A 19,003-nucleotide genomic window follows, 5' to 3' on the forward strand; every position below is an offset into this window, starting at 1 on the left:
ATGTGCGATCAGTGGGAATTGTCAACTAATTCACATTAAAAGGATAATTGTAACACATTAAAATATGACTATATCATCCTCTCTGCCTGTAGAGAATAACACAAAATAGATGAGTCAATCCTGTGTGTGAAAGCAATAAAGGCAGAAGCTCCGATCATATCATTAAAAACATATTAACTAGCGATTAGAGCTTAATTAGCAGAGGGGATCAAACACCGCTCTCCATAGAGGGCACACATCGAGCTGGCCCCAAAATAAAGGCAAACACAATTAACCATGTGCATGGATGGATTGGTACATGAGGGGGTGCATTGCCCAATACATTCCCCCTCCAGAACCATTTCTGTGGACATTAGCCAACCCATCTTATCTAATCTTGTTCCAATATCTGCTACAATATCTCTGGCCCTTGATACCAGTCCAAATGTAGTCCAAAGGCAATTTTGCAAAGATACAGATGGAACAGACTATACTGACTATATGGGGTTCACCCAAATCTAAATCAAATCAATATTTGGCATGAACACCCTTTGGTGGAGAAGTCCTGGAAGTGATGATCTGGCACTTATCTCAACATCATCCAGTCTGTCTTGGATGATATTAAGAGATAAACGGATTGGAGCAGACCTACATCTACACAAAATGTGTGCAAAATTCTCAAAGTCGGTGGGAACAACCTCCCTGCCCGGTTCCTTCAAAAACTGTCTGCAAGTACCGAGAAGAACTGATGGAAGGCAAAGGGCAAAGGTCACACCAGATATTGATGGGATTTAGAATTTTATTTTGTTCACTTTGTATTTTGTTATTGACAAAAAAGAATCAATAGCCGCTATCTGCTTTATGACGCACAATACTGGAATATTCCTAATCTGCCTTTGTCGCTTTATAAAGCCTCGCCATGTATCTCCCTCAACATGACAGCTGCCGGAATGAAAATTCTCATTTAAATTTTGACTTTAAGATCTCGATCTCCATAGTCACACTGGTATTTATAAAGCTGAGATGTACACATAGCCGGACAAACCATCTGCCACCGCCTGTCTATATGGAACTACGGGATTGTATCACAGTCTATCATTGCTATCATTCATGAATATTCATATATTATATGTCAAATCTAACACTTCTGGCTGCAAACTTAGTTTCACAACTAGACTAAGAATGCCAGTAAGGGGAAGCAGAAGACTGTGGGGGAAGAAATAATTGGGGATCTAGAACACTGGATATATATTATGGTGCTTATTATGTGTATTATTATTATTATTATTATTATTATTATTATTATTATTATTATTATTATTATTATTATTATTATTATTATTATTATTATATTTATTTATTTATATAGCACCATTAATTCCATGGTGCTTTACTTTTGGGGGTTACATACAATACACAAAATATACAGGTAGATATAATACTAACAATGACCGACTGGCACAGTGGGGTGGAGGGCCCTGCCCGCGAGGGCTTACAATCTATGAGGGAAGGGGGGTAGAGACAGAAGGAGAGGGGGAGACTGTACAGATGGGGGTGCGGTGATAATGTTATTGGAGGTTGTAGGCCTTCCTGAATAGGGGAGTCTTCAGGACCTTCTTGAAGCCTGTGATTGTGGGGGTCAGTCTTATGTGTCTTGGTAAGGAGTTCCAGAGTATGGGGGATGCACGGGAGAAATCTTGGAGACGGTTGTGTGAGGAGCGGATGAGAGCAGAGTGGAGTAGGAGGTCATTGGAGGATCTGAGGTTACGTGTGGGCAGGTAGATTAGGTCAGAGATATATGGAGGGGACAGGTTGTGGATCGCTTTGTATGTTAACGTTAGTAGCTTGAACTCAATTCGCTGGGCTATAGGTAGCCAGCGGAGGGACTGACAGAGGGGAGCAGCCGATGAAGATCGGGGCGTGAGGTGGATTAAGCGAGCAGTGCAGTTTAAGGTGGACTGGAGGGGGGCGAGGGTGTTAGCTGGGAGTCCATGGAGAAGGGTGTTGCAGTAGTCTAAGCAGGAGATTATGAGGGCCTGGGCAATCATCTTAGTGGTTTCAGAGGGGAGGAAGGAGTGGATTTGGTGGATGTTTTTGAGTTGGAGGCGGCAGGAAGTGTTGAGGGTTTGAATGTGTGACTTGAAGGATAAGTTGGAGTGCAGGGTTACCCCAAGGCATCGGGCCTGTGAGACAGGGGAAAGTGGGGTTCCGTATTATATGTAGGTTGGTTGTGATTGGTTATAGTGATGGGAGAAGCTCAAGAGTTGGTTTGGGGGAGTTCACATAGGGCCTGAGAGCCTCTGAACAGACTACCGAATGCATGGACAAGCGGTGTGCAGTGAAAGCACACGGACCCCATAAACTATCATCCTTGTGCTTTCCGCACTGTCTCCGCACAGAACATGCGGGCATAAAGTAGTCAATGACCTACTTTCCTGTCCGCTTGACTTGTGCAGAATGCACACAGACCCCATCATAGTCTATGGGGTCCGTGTGGTTTCACTGCACACCACTTGCCAATGCGTTCGGTATTGCCCATGCGGATTCACCCGAATGGATTAACAACCCAGATATGAACGAGGTCTTAATAGAAAGGCTTAATAAGTCCGGTCACTTTATGGCTTGTGCTATATACACTAGAGTCAGCCCCGTACAGGATTATAATGAAAGGTAACAGCTATTTACAATTGACTCAAAGAGATTGGGAAGGCTCAGGAACTCCAATGTTTTTACTGTATCAATAACACTATGGGACGGTATGTCGCTGGGAGGGCCGGGACTCCTAGAGTCATGGATAATTGTACTTGTAGGAGTCCGGCTCCCAGTATGAAGTTCAAGCCGGTAAATCTGTCTGACGCATGGACCATTGACGTGTGGTACTCCCCTTAGACTTATAAATGCACCAAATTTATCACACATTGTGCATTGATTGATACATATGGTACAGATGACACAAATGAAGACTCCAGAGAAACTGACTTTAAAATGTTTGTTTTTGTAACTAATTAATATTTTTGTTTTTCAGTAAAAACTTGTGGGTCAAATCTTCAAGGTCCAAGTGGTACATTCACCTCCCCTAACTTCCCATTTCAATATGACAGTAATGCACAATGTGTCTGGGTCATTACTGCAGAAAATCCTAACAAGGCAAGTATCTATCTATCTATCTATCTATCTATCTATCTCATATCTATCTATCCATTTTGCCACTGATCTCTGAGCACAAATGTTACTTCTAAGGTTACCACTATTTGAAAGAGAAAGCAGCCATGTTTCTAAAGGTAAACAACTCCCTTAAAGGGGTTCTCCAGGTAGTATATCATCACCTACTTCCTTTGGGGTTTGTATGTGATGAAGTCTTGTGTTCCAGGCTCTTTACTAATCCAGGTCATGTGATCAAAACCAACACCCTAAATCACTCCACCTACTCTCTATTGTGCCCCTGAGTTACCTGTATCATGGATGTTAGCTGAATAGTAGGTTGTCAATAGTAAGACCAACCTTATGATATAGTTAATTAGTTGTGAACAAGAAAGATTACGGCTGAGTACACGCAGAGTTTTTTGGACCGGATTTTGATGCGGAGGCTGCCTCAGAGTCAGTGCACCGGCATTCCGCTCCAGATTAGGCCCAACTGAATGGGGGGAGTCTTGTGCCGCAGACTCCGTGGCAGATTCAGCCACGGAATTCAAGTCAATAGGGCAGCTCACTTCTTTTTCCCGCGAGCGGAACAAAGAAGTGAATGACACCCATTGAAGTCAATGGGATGAGTCTTTTGGACCTGGATTCTGAAGGGGATTCCACTTTAAAATCTAGTCCAAAAAACTCCATGTGAACACAGCCTAAGGGAGTGAATTTATGGCCAGGTGTAAGTTGCAATCATGTAACCTGGGATCAGAACCAGACCAAGACAATTGGGTTCAGCACATACAAAATCCCAAGGGGAAGACATGATAGACTCCCTGAAAAAACCCTTTAATGACTTTCAAACCCCTAAAACAATAGAAGAATATTTACCTCTTCCCACCGTTTCATGTACACGTGTAGTGAATATCGGGTCCACGTGACTGCGGAATTTGAGAGGTTAGTGTTGGCTTAAGTGCTGTTCCGAAGGCTTCCAGGGGTGCCAGTGCTAATGTTCTGCTAAACCCTGTCTCAGGTGGGATTTAATGGAACATCAACCTACACAATTCCCCATAGTGTTTTGTTAATCCATGTAATAAAGCATCATATAAAAGAATGAAAAGTTGTGTCCCTTAAAATACACAAACTTTAAGAAATATCCAGCTGTATGGGAACTTTTTATACACAGCCAATAAAACAATCCCACAGTGGTTGATAAGTGTGATGAAGGGCCTGGCAGGGAGTATATGTCCCGAATCACATATAGAAAAGATCTAAGATACAGAAATGTTCTCTCTTACCGATTCTCTTGGTTGGACAAGTCCGGAAAAGTGTAATACAAGTAAAGTTTCTCGACACAACATGGTAAAAAGTGATATAACTATTCTATTTATGTCTATGTATAACCACTCAGTCGGGAGCCTTCTATAGGCTTATGTTAGCACGTTGTGACTTTGTGTTGAATTTGCTTCAAGACAATTTCGAATCCTTAACAAAATTGGTGATCAACATCGTTGTAACAACACGAACCACCAAACCAAAAATGCAGCCTCATGGAAAGCCCTTATGGAAATGTTCAAAACTTTTTAGGACAAGGCAGCCATCCATCCAAAGCAAGTATCATCTATGAATCTTATTCTACTTAACTGGGCACCTTCACATTATGTAGATGGCATTGGATGGTAGACTGAGAAAATATCCAGTCAAGCATCAATGTCTTCCCTTGCCCGTTGTCGTATCATTCCAGACAAAGGAGCGGGACAACCCTTTCCAAAGAAATGTCATTTCTTCTACGATCTCACCTTGTATGTTAGCCATGAAAGTCAGTTCTATTGAACAATTCTACAGTAATTTAGGAACATCCATCCAGTCTCATGGACTACAAACCTTTTGAGTCTCTTCATCCATGATTTAAAGTGTTCTCATTGTTTCTTAATTCTCTGAAGAGGAAGTCTCTCGTAGGATCCTGTAGCAATATTCCTATCTTACATCATGTTATGGGAATAACCATGAAATTCAGTTCTATAGAATAATTCTACAGTAATTTAGGAACATCCATCCAGTTGGATGAACTTCAAACCTCTTGAGTCTCTTTATCCATGATGTAAAGCGTTCTCATTGTTCCAGAATTCTCTGTAGAGGAAGTCACTTGTAGGATCATGTTGCAATATTCCCATCATTCATCATATTATGGGAATAAGAACATCTTGTAGCTTAGTGCAAGTGGCATAAATATTACCAAGGGTATATACATATGTTTCAGTGTTATTCACCCCCGGGGAAAATTACCATCAAGCAAATATTTAATAGAATTCGGTGAATGTGTGATCCTCTGAGGACACAGGTTTTCATGGATGACGAGCTCAATCTCTGAGAGGCTGAGGAGCAATAGTCAATTTACATTTTCCATTCTAGAGGACACAGAATGGTTCCCATTCCAAAGTTTTTATACAGATTTCAAATGAATCCATGAAAAACCTTTCCAACTGAGATTGGAAATCCCAGATATAAAAAAAAAAAGTCTTCCAAACAATGTAGATGTTAAGTTGCTCAATTTTTTTTAAGATGGTGGTGGTATATTTCAAGGAACATAGGTCTAGTCTCATCGGCGGACCTTAATGTATGAGAAGTGCGTTCCCTGATACATTGTTTTTAGATATTTATCTGAATACAGGTAATCAACTTAAATGGGTTGTCCTGGATAAAAAGAACATTCATTGGGGCTGGGTTTGATTTCAATTAATAAAAGAGTAATACTCATCTACCCCCCGATACTCCATTTATCTCCTATTCTCTCTGGTGCCTTGGATTAGCCAGGCTGGAAGTAGAGAGGCAAAGGTCAGTCACTGGCCTCAACAGTCACATTTTGGATCTAGGTGACATATCGACACTATTGCTATAGGTACCCACATTCATTGGACTTGGTGGTCATGTGAGCGTCTTCACTTTTGACCCAGCCAGTTCAGGCACTGGGGAGTACAGGGGCAGCACTGACTGAACATAGCACTCTAACTATCATTTTATCTTTTTGTACCTCTTATTATATTTTTCCCCTGGACTTTCCATTTGTCCCAAAGTAACTCCCTTGTTACTTTGGAATGTTTCAAATTTGACATTCTGCTCCAAGTCTTCCTGCATTCCTTTGGATTTGCTCTGTAGCTCATAATGGTAATCTTCCAATACTGTTATGTAATAGTGTTATGCATATTTCAGCACAACATTCGAAGGTGAACGTCCTCAATCTCCTCATTCACTCTTGGTTTTGACTAAAAAAATTAAGCAAAGTCTGCACCAAAAACTCATTGGGTAGAGTTTAGTAACCCATCTACATCAGTTATCTGGCATGGATGGATGTAAAGGTGGCTCATCTTTGGCGCATGAATCTTTCTTGCCCCACATTGTACCACATTGTCTCTTCGGCATCCCGCTCAATTTTTACAAAAATGACCGAGGCATGGAGGACAAGGCAGGCCAGGGTAAAGTATAGGGACTAACCGGCCCACAAGACTCTGATTGTATAGCCAAGCCTAGCTACAAAGGGCTAGAAGAAGATGTCACCCCTTGTTCTTGACCAGTACAACCATTTGATATTAGAATCTATTTCTAGGGCTGTAATCACACATAACCTAATTAACCTTATAGTTGTCATGTCTGACGCATCAAATATAACAACTGAAATAATAAAAACAAAAATGTTCCGGATAGATGAAGGGGGACCTTTATCCTCTGAGGAACCCCAATCCATTAGGCTGCATTTTTTACCGATCATCCCTGTGTATAGCATTTCAGATTGATGTGCACCCTGACCAGTCTTATCCTGTGTGACTGGTGCCCAATAGATAATCCATCTAAAAACTGGGAAAAGTACAATTGGCCTATATAACAACCAAATCCTTCAATTCTTTTAAGCTCTTAAAAACCCAGAGCAGGACAAATAGAAGACTTTCCGGCAGAATTATTTTTCACTACATTGCTTTCAGCATTTTATTTGATATTAAAGCAGGTATTAAAAAACTGTTCATTAAATTCCCCACGGAGCCTTGCAGAGAGGCTGAAATTAAACATGACTTTTACAATATTGCTCAAATTCCTAATGTTCTTGGTGCAATTGATTGCCCTCATGTGTCATTAGAGCTCTCTTTCAGCCATAGAGCTAGGTATAAGAACATGAAATTGGTCATTTCTACCAGCTCCTTGTCACATAAGTCCAGAAAATTTAAGGCCATAATATAAGTGGTAGATTTTTTTTATATATATATTGGTAACCACAATGTTCCATTCATCTCACCTGTGATATATATCTGATTAAAATATATTTTCTTCTAAGATTCAAAAAAAAAAAAAAAAAAAAATTCAGCTAACTATTCACATTTGACACTCAGCTGATACAGCTTATTTTTGACCATCTAGGACCAAGATTTGACTTCCATTTTATGTATGGCCGTGACTTAGGCTACATAGACATGGGCACTGACAAAACGGGTGTAAAAAATGGACAAACAGACTTTTTTTTTACCCCCCATTTTGTATCTGGGAGGCATCTCTCACAGACTTGAGTCAATTGATGGATCTGTGAATACGGATAAAATTAGGAAATGTCCTATTTTTTGACAGACTATCAAAAAATAGGACATAACAGGAAATACGTTGAAAACAATGTGTTTTTAGGGCTGGTTCACATCTGCGTTTGATATTCAGTTCGGAAAGTCCCCCCGAATGGAATACCGAATACCGAACGCATTGGCAAGCAGTGAGCCTATGAAAGCACACAGACCCCATAGAATATAATGGGGACTGTGTGTTTTCCGCACGGTGTCCACATGGAACATGCGGACAGAAAAGTACTTCATGGACTACTTTCCTGTCCTGAACGGAATACCGAACACAGATGTGAACCAGGCTTTAAAATGGCCATGACAAGGCTGTTTTTGACATTCATATGAATCTCGCTTCCAGTTTTATTATAGTATTCACATTTTTGTCAGCTGCATGTTCCACCAATATAGGCCATTGGGAAATGCAGCAATATACCAAGTAATCATTATGAGGGGAATTCATAATTATAATTATGCTTACGCCACATTTGTGATTAAAGGTCTCAATTTGTGTTTTTGTTCTGATCTAGCCTCTGAAAGTGGGCATGGCTGGGGCATATCCACCCCCATCACCATTTATGCCATAAAAGTGACCAGTCTCATCATGAATTGGTCATGTCCTCTGCTGACAAAGGGGACATTAAGACCAGACTACAATACTCTGGTCTGGATGAAGCCAAGGCCACTAGGTTGCAATGTTTCACATTACAACAGTATTGATTGTACTGATTGGCTGTGACCTATTACAGTCCCGCCCCTAATTTGTGGCTCACACCTGAAATGTAAATTGTAGATATGAGTGTAAATTTGGGATTCCTGGTAACAAATATGTCCCTGAGGATACTGTCACTTTAATCAGATTGATGAATTATCTTTAGGGTTGAGACGATCTTGAGATTTCAGGATCGATTTTAAAATCCGATTTCCGATCATTTTCCAGCTGATCGTGAAAGTTGCTTGATCGCCGATCGGGATCTGATCTTTTCTGAACCTAATCGCTCAACCCCAGTCAATGCTTCTCTATGGGAAAGTCAATTTTAGGGTTGAGCCGATCTTGAGATTTCAAATCCGATTTACGATCATTTTCCAGCCGATCCCAATTCCGATTGTGATCGTGAAATTTGCTCGATCGCCGATCGGGATCCGATCTTTTCCGAAACCGATCACTCAACCCTAATTATCTTACAATATAAATAATGTACTAAATAATAAATACAGAAGAAATAATTGAACACTTTCTACAGAGCAAAACCAATTTATTATCACTACTGGCACTAAAATAAAAAATTGCATTGAAACTTTTTTTTTTTGCTGTCTTTGTTTTCTTGAAAATCCCAGGAACTATGATATTATTGTATAGTAAACAATATTAACAGTCCATTTAGAAGAAAGCCAGTGGAGTTGTGACCACATGGTGCCGCCTCGTTCCACTGTCTCTGATCATTATTTAGATTTTCTATTTCACGAGGAACACAGCGGTAAAAAAAGGAACTTAAAATTCTGTAACAAATAGGTTAAAATAAAAACTGGCATTTTATGAAAGAGCTAAATTATTTTGCCCATAGTGATTTGTTCATGGCGAGTATAATTTACTCTTATTTTTGAGCATTTGGTTGTTTAATATTGTGTCATCTATAAAACTAGAACAAAATATTATCAAACTGAACGTGTTTCCTATTTTCTAGGTTATTCAAATCAATTTTGAAGAATTTGATCTTGAAATAGGCTACGACACGTTGACCATCGGAGATGGGGGAGAAGTTGGAGACCCAAAAACTGTTTTGCACCAGTAAGTGGCTATTTTAGTTCTTATTAATAGATGTTGTCACCGAACTCTTTCTTTCTTTCCATTACTATCTGGCATATACGAAAGCCGATTCAGGTTGGTTGATGTTACAAATTAGGCTTATTTAGATTTTTCTAAATTAGAGCCGATGTATTATATAGACATTGAACAAATACTCCGATTTATGCAAGAGGTTTCAAAATGAACATCAAAAACATCTATTTTTTATGGCTGTCTTGAGCCTAAGGGACATTCAGTTTCATGGATACCACATTCATTTCAATGTATGGGGGGAGATACGTGAAAACGGGGAAAAAGAGGATATGACCTACATTTTGATAATCTATGACAACGAACTGTCAATATATTGTACTAAAAAAACTTATTTTATTGTACAATATATGGACGGCTTATTCACATAACCACAAAAAAATGGGCATGTTACGGCCATCACATGGCCATTTTGACAACACATTTTTCTCAGCCATAAAAAAAAACTGACTTGGACCATCTATGTCCATGAAAATGTGAATAGACCCATTGAAATTCATTGGTTCTATAACGGCCGTGTTCTGTTTCAAAAACTGCTGCCATTATTCACAGCCATGTCAATCACTTGCACGGACACACACAGCCATTTTTTATGGACATTGGGTTGTGTGCTTAAGATGTTTCAGTATTTTTATAGCTATAGTAAGATAAGTTCCAGTTGACTTATACTCTCATTTTACTATAGGTTGTCGGGAAGTTTTGTTCCAGACTTAATTGTGAGCATAAAGAATCAGATGTGGTTACATCTACAGACCGATGACAGTATTGGATCGATTGGCTTTAAGGTGAACTACAAAGGTAAGACCACCATGACATTGAATTTGAAGGCTGTTTTCATGTATTTGATGTTGAATCGAATGTTCTCCTGTTTCTCAGTGGGTAACTCATAGACCTTTGAACATTTAGCGTAGTAAGGGTCCCAAAACATTTATATGTCACCAGCACTATGGCGGCTTTTGTTGTAGACAAATGTTCAATAACCAAATGGAAACCGCTTTTAGGTTAAGGGCTATTTCAAGTCTTCTCTTTTTGTATTCAAGATGGTTTTAGATCAAAAGTATTGGAAAAATAATGTAAAAAGAGGGGGAAAAAAAGAAGAAAAGAAGCCTAATGCAGCAATAATAATAGGATATCCTATTAATGTATTAGAAGCCTGATTTTTATTTATTTATTTATTTATTTGGTATTATTTGATTCAAGGAAAAGCTACATTAAAAGTAAGCATCTTATGTTAGCCTGAACCGCCATTGCTATTATATAGACATGGCATAGTGTTACTAGAAGACAAATATTACCTAAACTACTTAAAATTAGGTTCCACCAAGAGCAAAATACAAACCTTGTGATAACCTTTTGAGTCTGTCAGTCGACATTTCATAGACCTTAACCTATCCATCCACATCCACATGTTATCTAAACCTGACGACTTCTTGTGGGCTGGCCAACCATCTGATATGTATGGGAGCCCAACTGCCACCTGATAGCCAATAGTGCAGAAGAAAATGATCAGGCAGATGGGTTTCCACACTACCAATCCATTGTGTAATTCTTAAAGAGGTTTGCCATGACTAAGATACTGAGCTACTCTTCCTCCTCGTTGGAAGCGACATCACGGCCATGGTCCATGGCCATGCTACAATTTGGCCCCATTTATTTGGATGGGACTTAGCTGACCAATGGACGTGATCTAACTTTCTTAGAAAAGGAAGTGGTGCTCAATATCATAGTCCTGGAAAACCCCTTTAAGAAAGATGAACATCTCTGAAGGTAGCTTACCAGCTACTTACCCCATTGAGTATACCAACATTCAGTTGACAGCTGTCTAAAGTATATAGCCCGCTTAATTCTACTTAAGATGTTTTTTATTGGCAAAAATCACACCAAATCAAGGACCATATGACCTTTATCATATTAGTTTCTCATGATAATGGGGACTTTAGTCATCACTGGACATTAAATTAGGCATGGGACTGTGAAAGGTACACCGCCCATAGCACGCTCATTTCCTTCTTTTACGTCTTGACCATAAGTTAAGGGTCGGTAAAACTTTGGTCTAATTGTAGGATCAATACTTTGCTGCAATTCACACTTAGCTAACTGTTGGTGAGTTCTATGATATTACTTTGCTCATGTCCTTTACTTTTCCTTTATCCGCCTACATTAGCTAGACTAAAAGTAAAGAATTGATCAACCTGAGTCGCTGGTTCGTGCAAAGTACCGATTCATTAACCTTTGGAATACAAAAGGGGAATCAATTTGCAGAGTTTTTGCTCCACTTCATTGACAGCGATTCACAAACTCAGCTAAATGATCGGTCCATCATGTGCTCATTGTGGACAGATCAGGAATCAATTTGTAAATCGAGATTATTGATCACCTCATCTTGGATTAAAAGCCGTATTCTAGGATGTTCGCTAATGCTCACGTCTACCCTGTAAAGTGGAAAGATCCCAATTTAAAGAGTGTCCACATTTTAACATCACATTTTTAGGGTCATCCTTACACGTTGATGAACCTAGAACTCTAATCATCATAACTCCAAATATTCTTCTTTACATAGTTATTCTAACTGCCTCTAGTCAAAACTGCAATGAGCTTAGGAGCACCAAATGGATATATTATATGCTCTACACCCTTTAGTAGAGATGAGTGAATTGGTTCATAACCAACCAGACTTGATACAAAATTTTCCAAAATTTTTGGTTCCAAATAACCCATAACTTTTGGGTTTCACCACTCACCCATTACTATTATATCATGGGGCGGCCAAGGGGGCGGGGCACAGAAACCTAATCACCATTAACAGTCACCTTCCTTCACCTTTCCTAAGTTCCTTCAGGTCATGTTCAGTTGTCTTACAGCCTTTTCTGGCTGCTGTGGTCTGCTGAGGATGTTCTCGTGCAGTTTGTCAACCACATGATGTTACATAGTAGCTGAGATTGGATGAAGACATCAGTTAATCAAATCCAACCTATAACCCTACAATCCACTACAGTGTTGATCCAGGGAAAGGCAAAAAAAAAAAAAAAACATGAGTCTCATGCCAATTGCCCCATTTCAGGGGAAAAAATTCCTTCCCGACTCCAATCTGGCAGTCAGTATATAAACCCTGGATCAACGTGTCCTTAAAATCTATGGTCCATAACCGGTAATATTGTTCTCTTCAAGAAAGACATCCAGGCCCTCTTTGAACTTGTTTTATGAATCCTCCATCACCACTTCCTGAAACAGAGAGTTCCATAGCCTTGATATTGATGCCCCTGAGACAGCTGAGACCAATTCACAAGCCTCAGCAGTCTCTTGGGGCCCATAACTTCACCCAGGAGGATAGGATATAACCGAAGAGACTCCAATGGAGTGCTGGAGGTTGCAAGGGAGCCAAGAATCAGTGAGGGAAAGTACCTATGTTTCTGCACCTTCCCTGGGCCACTACTTATTTTACTCCCAGGCCCTCAAACTATAATAATAGCACTTAAAGGGATCCTATCATTAAAACTCAATTTTTGTCCCTAACATGTAGGAAACGATATTCTTCTCTTACCTTTAGATGTCTTCTCCTACATCTTCTTCAGGAACGGCCTCTTCATGCGTATTCTTCTGGCCCTGGATTCAAACTTCTAGTCCTCGGGCCTAAGCCAAAGCCGACTGTGCATGCCCGCCGGCCACATGAAAATGGCCACTTACACAGTATTGTAAGCGGCTATTTTCTTATGGCTGGCGAGCATGCGCAGTTGGCTGCCCGAGGCCTAGAAGTTTGAAGCCAGTGCCGGAAGAAGACACGTGAAGAGGCCGTTCCTGAAGAAGATGGAGGCAGCGCTGGAGAGTTCTCTCGTAGCATTGGGGATGCCCCCAGTGCTGGTTGAGTGCTGAGGACCGCCCCCAGTGCGGTGACAGAACTCATTTGCATACCGTCGAAAACCAAGATTTATCCCGAACTGCGGCCCAGAGAACACAAATAAAGGTAAAAAAAAAAATAGCCTTTCTTAAGGCTATTCCTACATGTTAGGGACAAAAGAAAGTTCGAAACAAATCTTGCACCTATCTCCACCATTTTATAGGGCTCAGACCTCTATAAAGATGTATATTATAAAATCTATCAGCAAAAAATTTAGACAGAAAATTTAATTTATTTTTAAAAAAGTTTTTGTAAAGGAAATACAGCTCTAATGCGCTTTGAAGATGGTTTCGATCTTGGTAACAATGGTTATTTACTGGTTTTGTTCTATAGAACATTCTGTCTTTCCTCTTATTCAGCACAGGATATTTCAGGCACATTTTCCCTGCACAATTACGCTTACTAGGCATTTTGGTCGCCGAGACAGAGAGAGACAAAATGACTTGTTTCAAGGTCAGAAGGATCTGACACTGAAATTCAAGAGATGTCTCCTGAAAGATTGTCTGTGTTGCTGTCAGTCAGAGCACATAACCTCTGGACTACTTCTCCTGTGAATTGAATGAATATTATAATTTTCGTAAATGCTAGAGTAATAAACATGTTTGGTATTTTAGATTTTGACAGAGCCTTGAACTATGATAAATATGTGTAGCTGTGCAATTTAACTGTTGTGAGGGTAAAAAACGGTGTCCTTGAATGGATGAGTCTGCATCGATGTTCTGATACAAATCTTTTCATAAAAAAATAAGTATTAGTAAGAAAAGATCTCAAATTAGATACATTTATGTAATATTTTACTTGTTTATTTGTATAACTTTTACGGCAGAGCAACATGGAGCCTTAGGATTCCTTCATGGTACCAACTGTGCCTTGATCACCTAGGTCTTTGTTTTGTGTTGTGTAGTTGGGCTAGAGAAGCCACCAGGCTCTTTGTTTTACTGGACCCAAGGCGTTACTTATAGGGTGATTTACATAAGATAGAAACAAATAGCACATGAAACAGATCAGAATAGACATGAGACACGCTCTCCTGAGGTAGCGGGTATCCCTTCTGCCCTCATAGGTGACTCTCCCATCTAAAGTCATGTAGTAGACCTCCAGATTTTGTATCGCAGTGGTTGCATCGCGGCCAACACAAACCGACCAACGCCAATGGACTCAGTGTGCGAATTCCTCTAAAATGGAAATTTGGCACACCTTTGTCCAATGTAGCATCATGCCACAGTCAGTTTTGAGGTTATACCATGGAACATCCCCAAAGAACTCCTGCCATAATGCATCACCAATGTAACACTCTACAGACACTTTATAGAATCGACAATTCACACCGCAACCAGGGAAACAATTGCAAAGTGTATACTAAGAACAAAGCATTTCTAGTGAAATTGCAGCCAGTTTCGGGAAGGGGCTTTATGTATGGTCACTGTAGACCCCTACCTTGGGTTGCTGTCTATTCACCACCTTACAATTAAATGGTTTTCTAATTACCTTTATTGTGCTCTATAATAAGACTGCATCTTGAAAGAGCAAATTATCAGTGTCAAGTTAAAGGCTAGTTCACATGGGCAATGAGGGGGCGGATTATGGTGCTGAATCTACGTCATAATCCGCCCCCTCACAATGGAGGTCTATGTAGACTGCCAAGGCCACTTTTTTCGACATGCCCTTTCTTGAGGTGGACTCCGTGGCCGATTCAGCCCCGGTGTCCGCCTCGTGGCAGCACCCTCCTCCATTTGAGCCTGCTCCGAAGGAGGAAGCCGCAACTGTCGGAAGCCCCGACAGTTGTGGCAGGCGCTTATTGTCCCTAGAGTGCCAAAATCCGCCCATCCGCTCCCCGTGTCAATGGGGCCTAAGAGTTGGGTGTTTCCTATTTTATCATTTAATGCTAGTGGGGCCATAAACATAACAAGTCAGTACTTATATCTCCCCTGGCCTTAGTTTCATCTCCATTAGTCTGCATACATGGCTGACGTCAAAAGAGATGTCCCGTTTGTGCTCGGGTCTTCTATATTGTGCCATTTGTGAAGAGGTCACCATTGAGGTATGTGATTGGCTGCAGTTGTCAATTGGCACAAACAGTAGGGGGGGCTGTATAGAGATGGATGGAGCTGTCTCCGGTGTGAATTGAAGCCTCGGGAAAGGCGAGTACTTCTTTGTATTGTTTATGGACCCACTCTCAGCATTATTAAAGGATAAGTAAATGAAATGGACAACACCTTAATGTTTGCTATATTTGTAAATGTATATGATTTTTTTTCTCTATTAAATTCAAAATGGCAATGCTTTATTGAAAAACATTATATTATGTAATTCAGTAATATGCTGACATATTCCAGTTACCAGATTCTGAGTTTCCTGGCTGGAAATCTATGAGTTGATTTTTTAAATTTCTTTTTTACTTGGCATTACCCATGTCGTTTTTTTAAGGGATACAAGCCAACACTGTAAAGTTAAGTATCATTGCATGTATTGGTATACTTGGTAGAGACTGTCGCGCTCCCGAAGGAATTGTGTACAAAGTAAAACATAGCTGCCAATAGTAGTTGAACGCTTGCCAATTTAGATCTAATATGCTTCTCACCACTTCAGTCACCTCTCTTGCCCTCTCGAATTAAGCCGTTCTCCTGTGTGTCAGTGCCCCAGGTGAATACATGGAGTTAAATGGCTAATCCTGACATCAGTGACAATTTTTCCAGCCTCCATATTGAGTTAAAAAACTGCTACATATTGGAAGGAACAGACGTACTGGGAATGAAGATGTGGCCAAAATACTGTTTTTGGTTAACGTAAAGAGAAATGATTTTGCACAATTTTTTTTCTATGGGGTTCACTAATTCCATTTGTGTAATATTAAATTCTTCTTTCCTTTATCATCTTATCTGCATTGATACTTCCTTAAAAATTCTGAGCATTCCGAGCCGTACACGCCGGCACTTCCCATTCACTTCAATGGGAGTGCTCGTAGTGGAAAAAGCAGCCCATTCATTTCTATGGGGAGCGCTCATATGCTGGCTCCCATAGAAATGAATGGAACTGCTTTATACGCCGCTGATTCTGAATGTGTTTTACGTTCAGAATAAGCTGGCGTTTACGTAGTGTGAATGAGCCCTTAGGCCCCATGTTTCACATGTTGCAGATTTCGCTGCAGTTTTTGAGTTAGGTGTGGATTAAGGAGAAGGTAGAAGTATAAGAGCTTTCTTATACACAGTCCAGTCATATTAATGTGACCACCGCCTACTTTTGACATCAACGTTAATAACCAATCGCAGAAGGCTCGTTTCATCAGCCATCTGGGTGCACTCATCATTGTGGAAGACACGATGGACCAACACAAGTATGCATCTATCCTTGTGACCATGTTCACCCCTACATGCCAATTGTTTTTCCTCAGGATGATGGCATCTACCAGCAGGACAATGCGACGTGTCATAAAGCTCACAGTGTACGTGTGTGGTTTGAGGAGCACCAGGATGAGTTTACTGTACTCCCTTGGCTAGCAGAATCCCCGGACTTGAACTCAATCGAGAATCTGTGCAACCATCTCGATCGGGTTGTTTGCACTATGGATGCTCAACTGTATAACCTAGCGCAGCTGGCCGCAACACTGGAGTCAGCATGGCTCAACATCCCAGTGACCGTCATCACAACATCCCCTCTCTTCCTGTACGTCTCGCAGCGGTCCGCTCTGCCAAAGGTGGTTAAAATCCAGGTTATCACAATAATGTCACTGGACTGTATATTTCCATTCCTTTTGTTGCCACTCCTCGGTTTGGCAAAAAAAAAAAAAAAAAAAAAAAAAAAAAAATCAACAAAAAAAGCTATAGTTGCAACCTGGGGCTTTAGACAAATGGTGCTTGTTCATGTGGCATCAAAGTAGCCGTTACACCTTTGTCTTCATACCGGAGAACTCCTGTCCCATATATTCTAGGCAGTCCTCAGTATCATATACGACACAACTACTCGGGGGCTTGTTACAGATTCTACAATGGGACCCAGGAGATCTACGATAAGTTGCTCTTCTGATACTACTTGTACTCTTTTAATTAATTCAGTTCAAGAATTTAATTTTCTTTCGTTAAGTTATAAGTCCAGTCTGTTGGGTTCCCTTTTTGTCTTTTCAGTACATTCGATTTTTTAGGATGCCATTATGTATGTAGAAAAACATCTGGATACTTTAAGTAGAAATTTAATGAGGCAGCTTGCATTTCTAACAATACCTAATCTCTGATGATTAATTAATTACGCTTGCAAAGAATATCGCTATTGTTAATTATCTAGCAATATCAATGCTTTCATACTTGGGTGGTTATATAATTTTACTGTTGCTCTTCGGATTATAAGCACTGCTTAAATATGTTCCCACTGCTCTGCCACAGATGAATACAAAACAAGTGATTGCTCCGAATACTTTTTACACCTTCTCTAGAGACCCCGCGGTCCCTTAATACGAATAGAATACAATTTAAATTTTTTTAAAAAAATTTTTTTGCAGAACGGCTTGACAAATTGTTATAGCTTTTACTTATACAACATCTATTCAGACCAGGCTGAAAACATTTACGAGTTCATTTTAGAACTTTAGTGTCAAATTTTGAAAGAACCCTTAAAAAAAATAATGTAACATTTTTTAATTCAAGGGAAGTTATATCTTGGAGACGTTTTACATGTTGTGTGGTCTCAAGTTCCCTAATATAAATGGCATTGTTCTCTTAAAGGGATTGATTAGAAAGATGTGACTAATTTATTTCAGAAACAGTGCCATCGATGTTCACAGGTTGTGTGTGGTACTGCAGCTCCATTACTTAAAGTCAATGGAGCTGGCTTAAACTCTTTGGTTGGTTTGGTTTGGTTGGTGCCTTGAGACAGTATTATACCCCATATTAGCCTCTGCACACAGTATTTTGCCCCCTAGTGGCCCTTGTGCACAGTATTATGCCCCATATTGGCCCCTGCACACAGTATTATGCCCCATATTGGCCCCTGCGCACAGTATTATGCCCTATAGTTGCCCCTGCACACATTATGCCCCATATTGTCCCCCTGTGCACAGTATTATACCCCATAATAGCCCCTGCATACAATATTATGCCCCATATTGGCCCCTGCACAAAGTATTAAGCCCCATAATGGCCCCTGCACACATTATTATGCCCCATATTGGCCACTGCACACAGTATTATTCCCCATAGTTGCCCCTGCACACAGTATTATTCCCCATAGTTGCCCCTGCACACAGTATTTTCAGACCCCAGCATATAATGATCAGAGATCCAGGGAAGGATGCAAACATAAAAAAACACTGTTACTTACCTCTCCCAGGCTCTGCCACTCTCTCCGCTGCTTTCGGCCCTCTTCAATGTTGGCACAGACAATGCGCAAGCCAGGCCATCACCAAAGTGGCTCGAAGACTGCCGAAGTGCAGGAGAGAAAACCAACAGTGTTTTGTTATGTTCCCTCACCTCCCCTGGCCCTCCGGTCACTATATTCTGTTGTCTGAAAGACATCGGAGTATAATGATAGCAGTGTTAGTTTTTGGTTCGTGGGCCCGCGGCGTCACTTACCGATCCTCGCTCC

The 19,003-nt window shown here is 40.4% G+C and overlaps 1 protein-coding gene across 1 annotated transcript in view; it reads left to right on the forward strand.

Annotated features, from left to right (window-relative positions):
* The window catches only part of CSMD3 (CUB and Sushi multiple domains 3), a 1,052,627-nt gene that overhangs the window by 511,927 nt on the left and 521,697 nt on the right, over window positions 1-19,003 (forward strand). The window contains exons 11-13 of the mRNA XM_075270295.1: window positions 3,005-3,126; window positions 9,383-9,486; window positions 10,220-10,332. Of these exons, the coding sequence (XP_075126396.1) occupies window positions 3,005-3,126; window positions 9,383-9,486; window positions 10,220-10,332 (339 nt within the window). The remainder of the gene's footprint in view (window positions 1-3,004; window positions 3,127-9,382; window positions 9,487-10,219; window positions 10,333-19,003) is intronic.

The sequence above is a fragment of the Leptodactylus fuscus genome, chromosome 4 (genome assembly GCF_031893055.1).
Source record: "Leptodactylus fuscus isolate aLepFus1 chromosome 4, aLepFus1.hap2, whole genome shotgun sequence".
Taxonomy (NCBI): Eukaryota; Metazoa; Chordata; class Amphibia; order Anura; family Leptodactylidae; genus Leptodactylus; species Leptodactylus fuscus.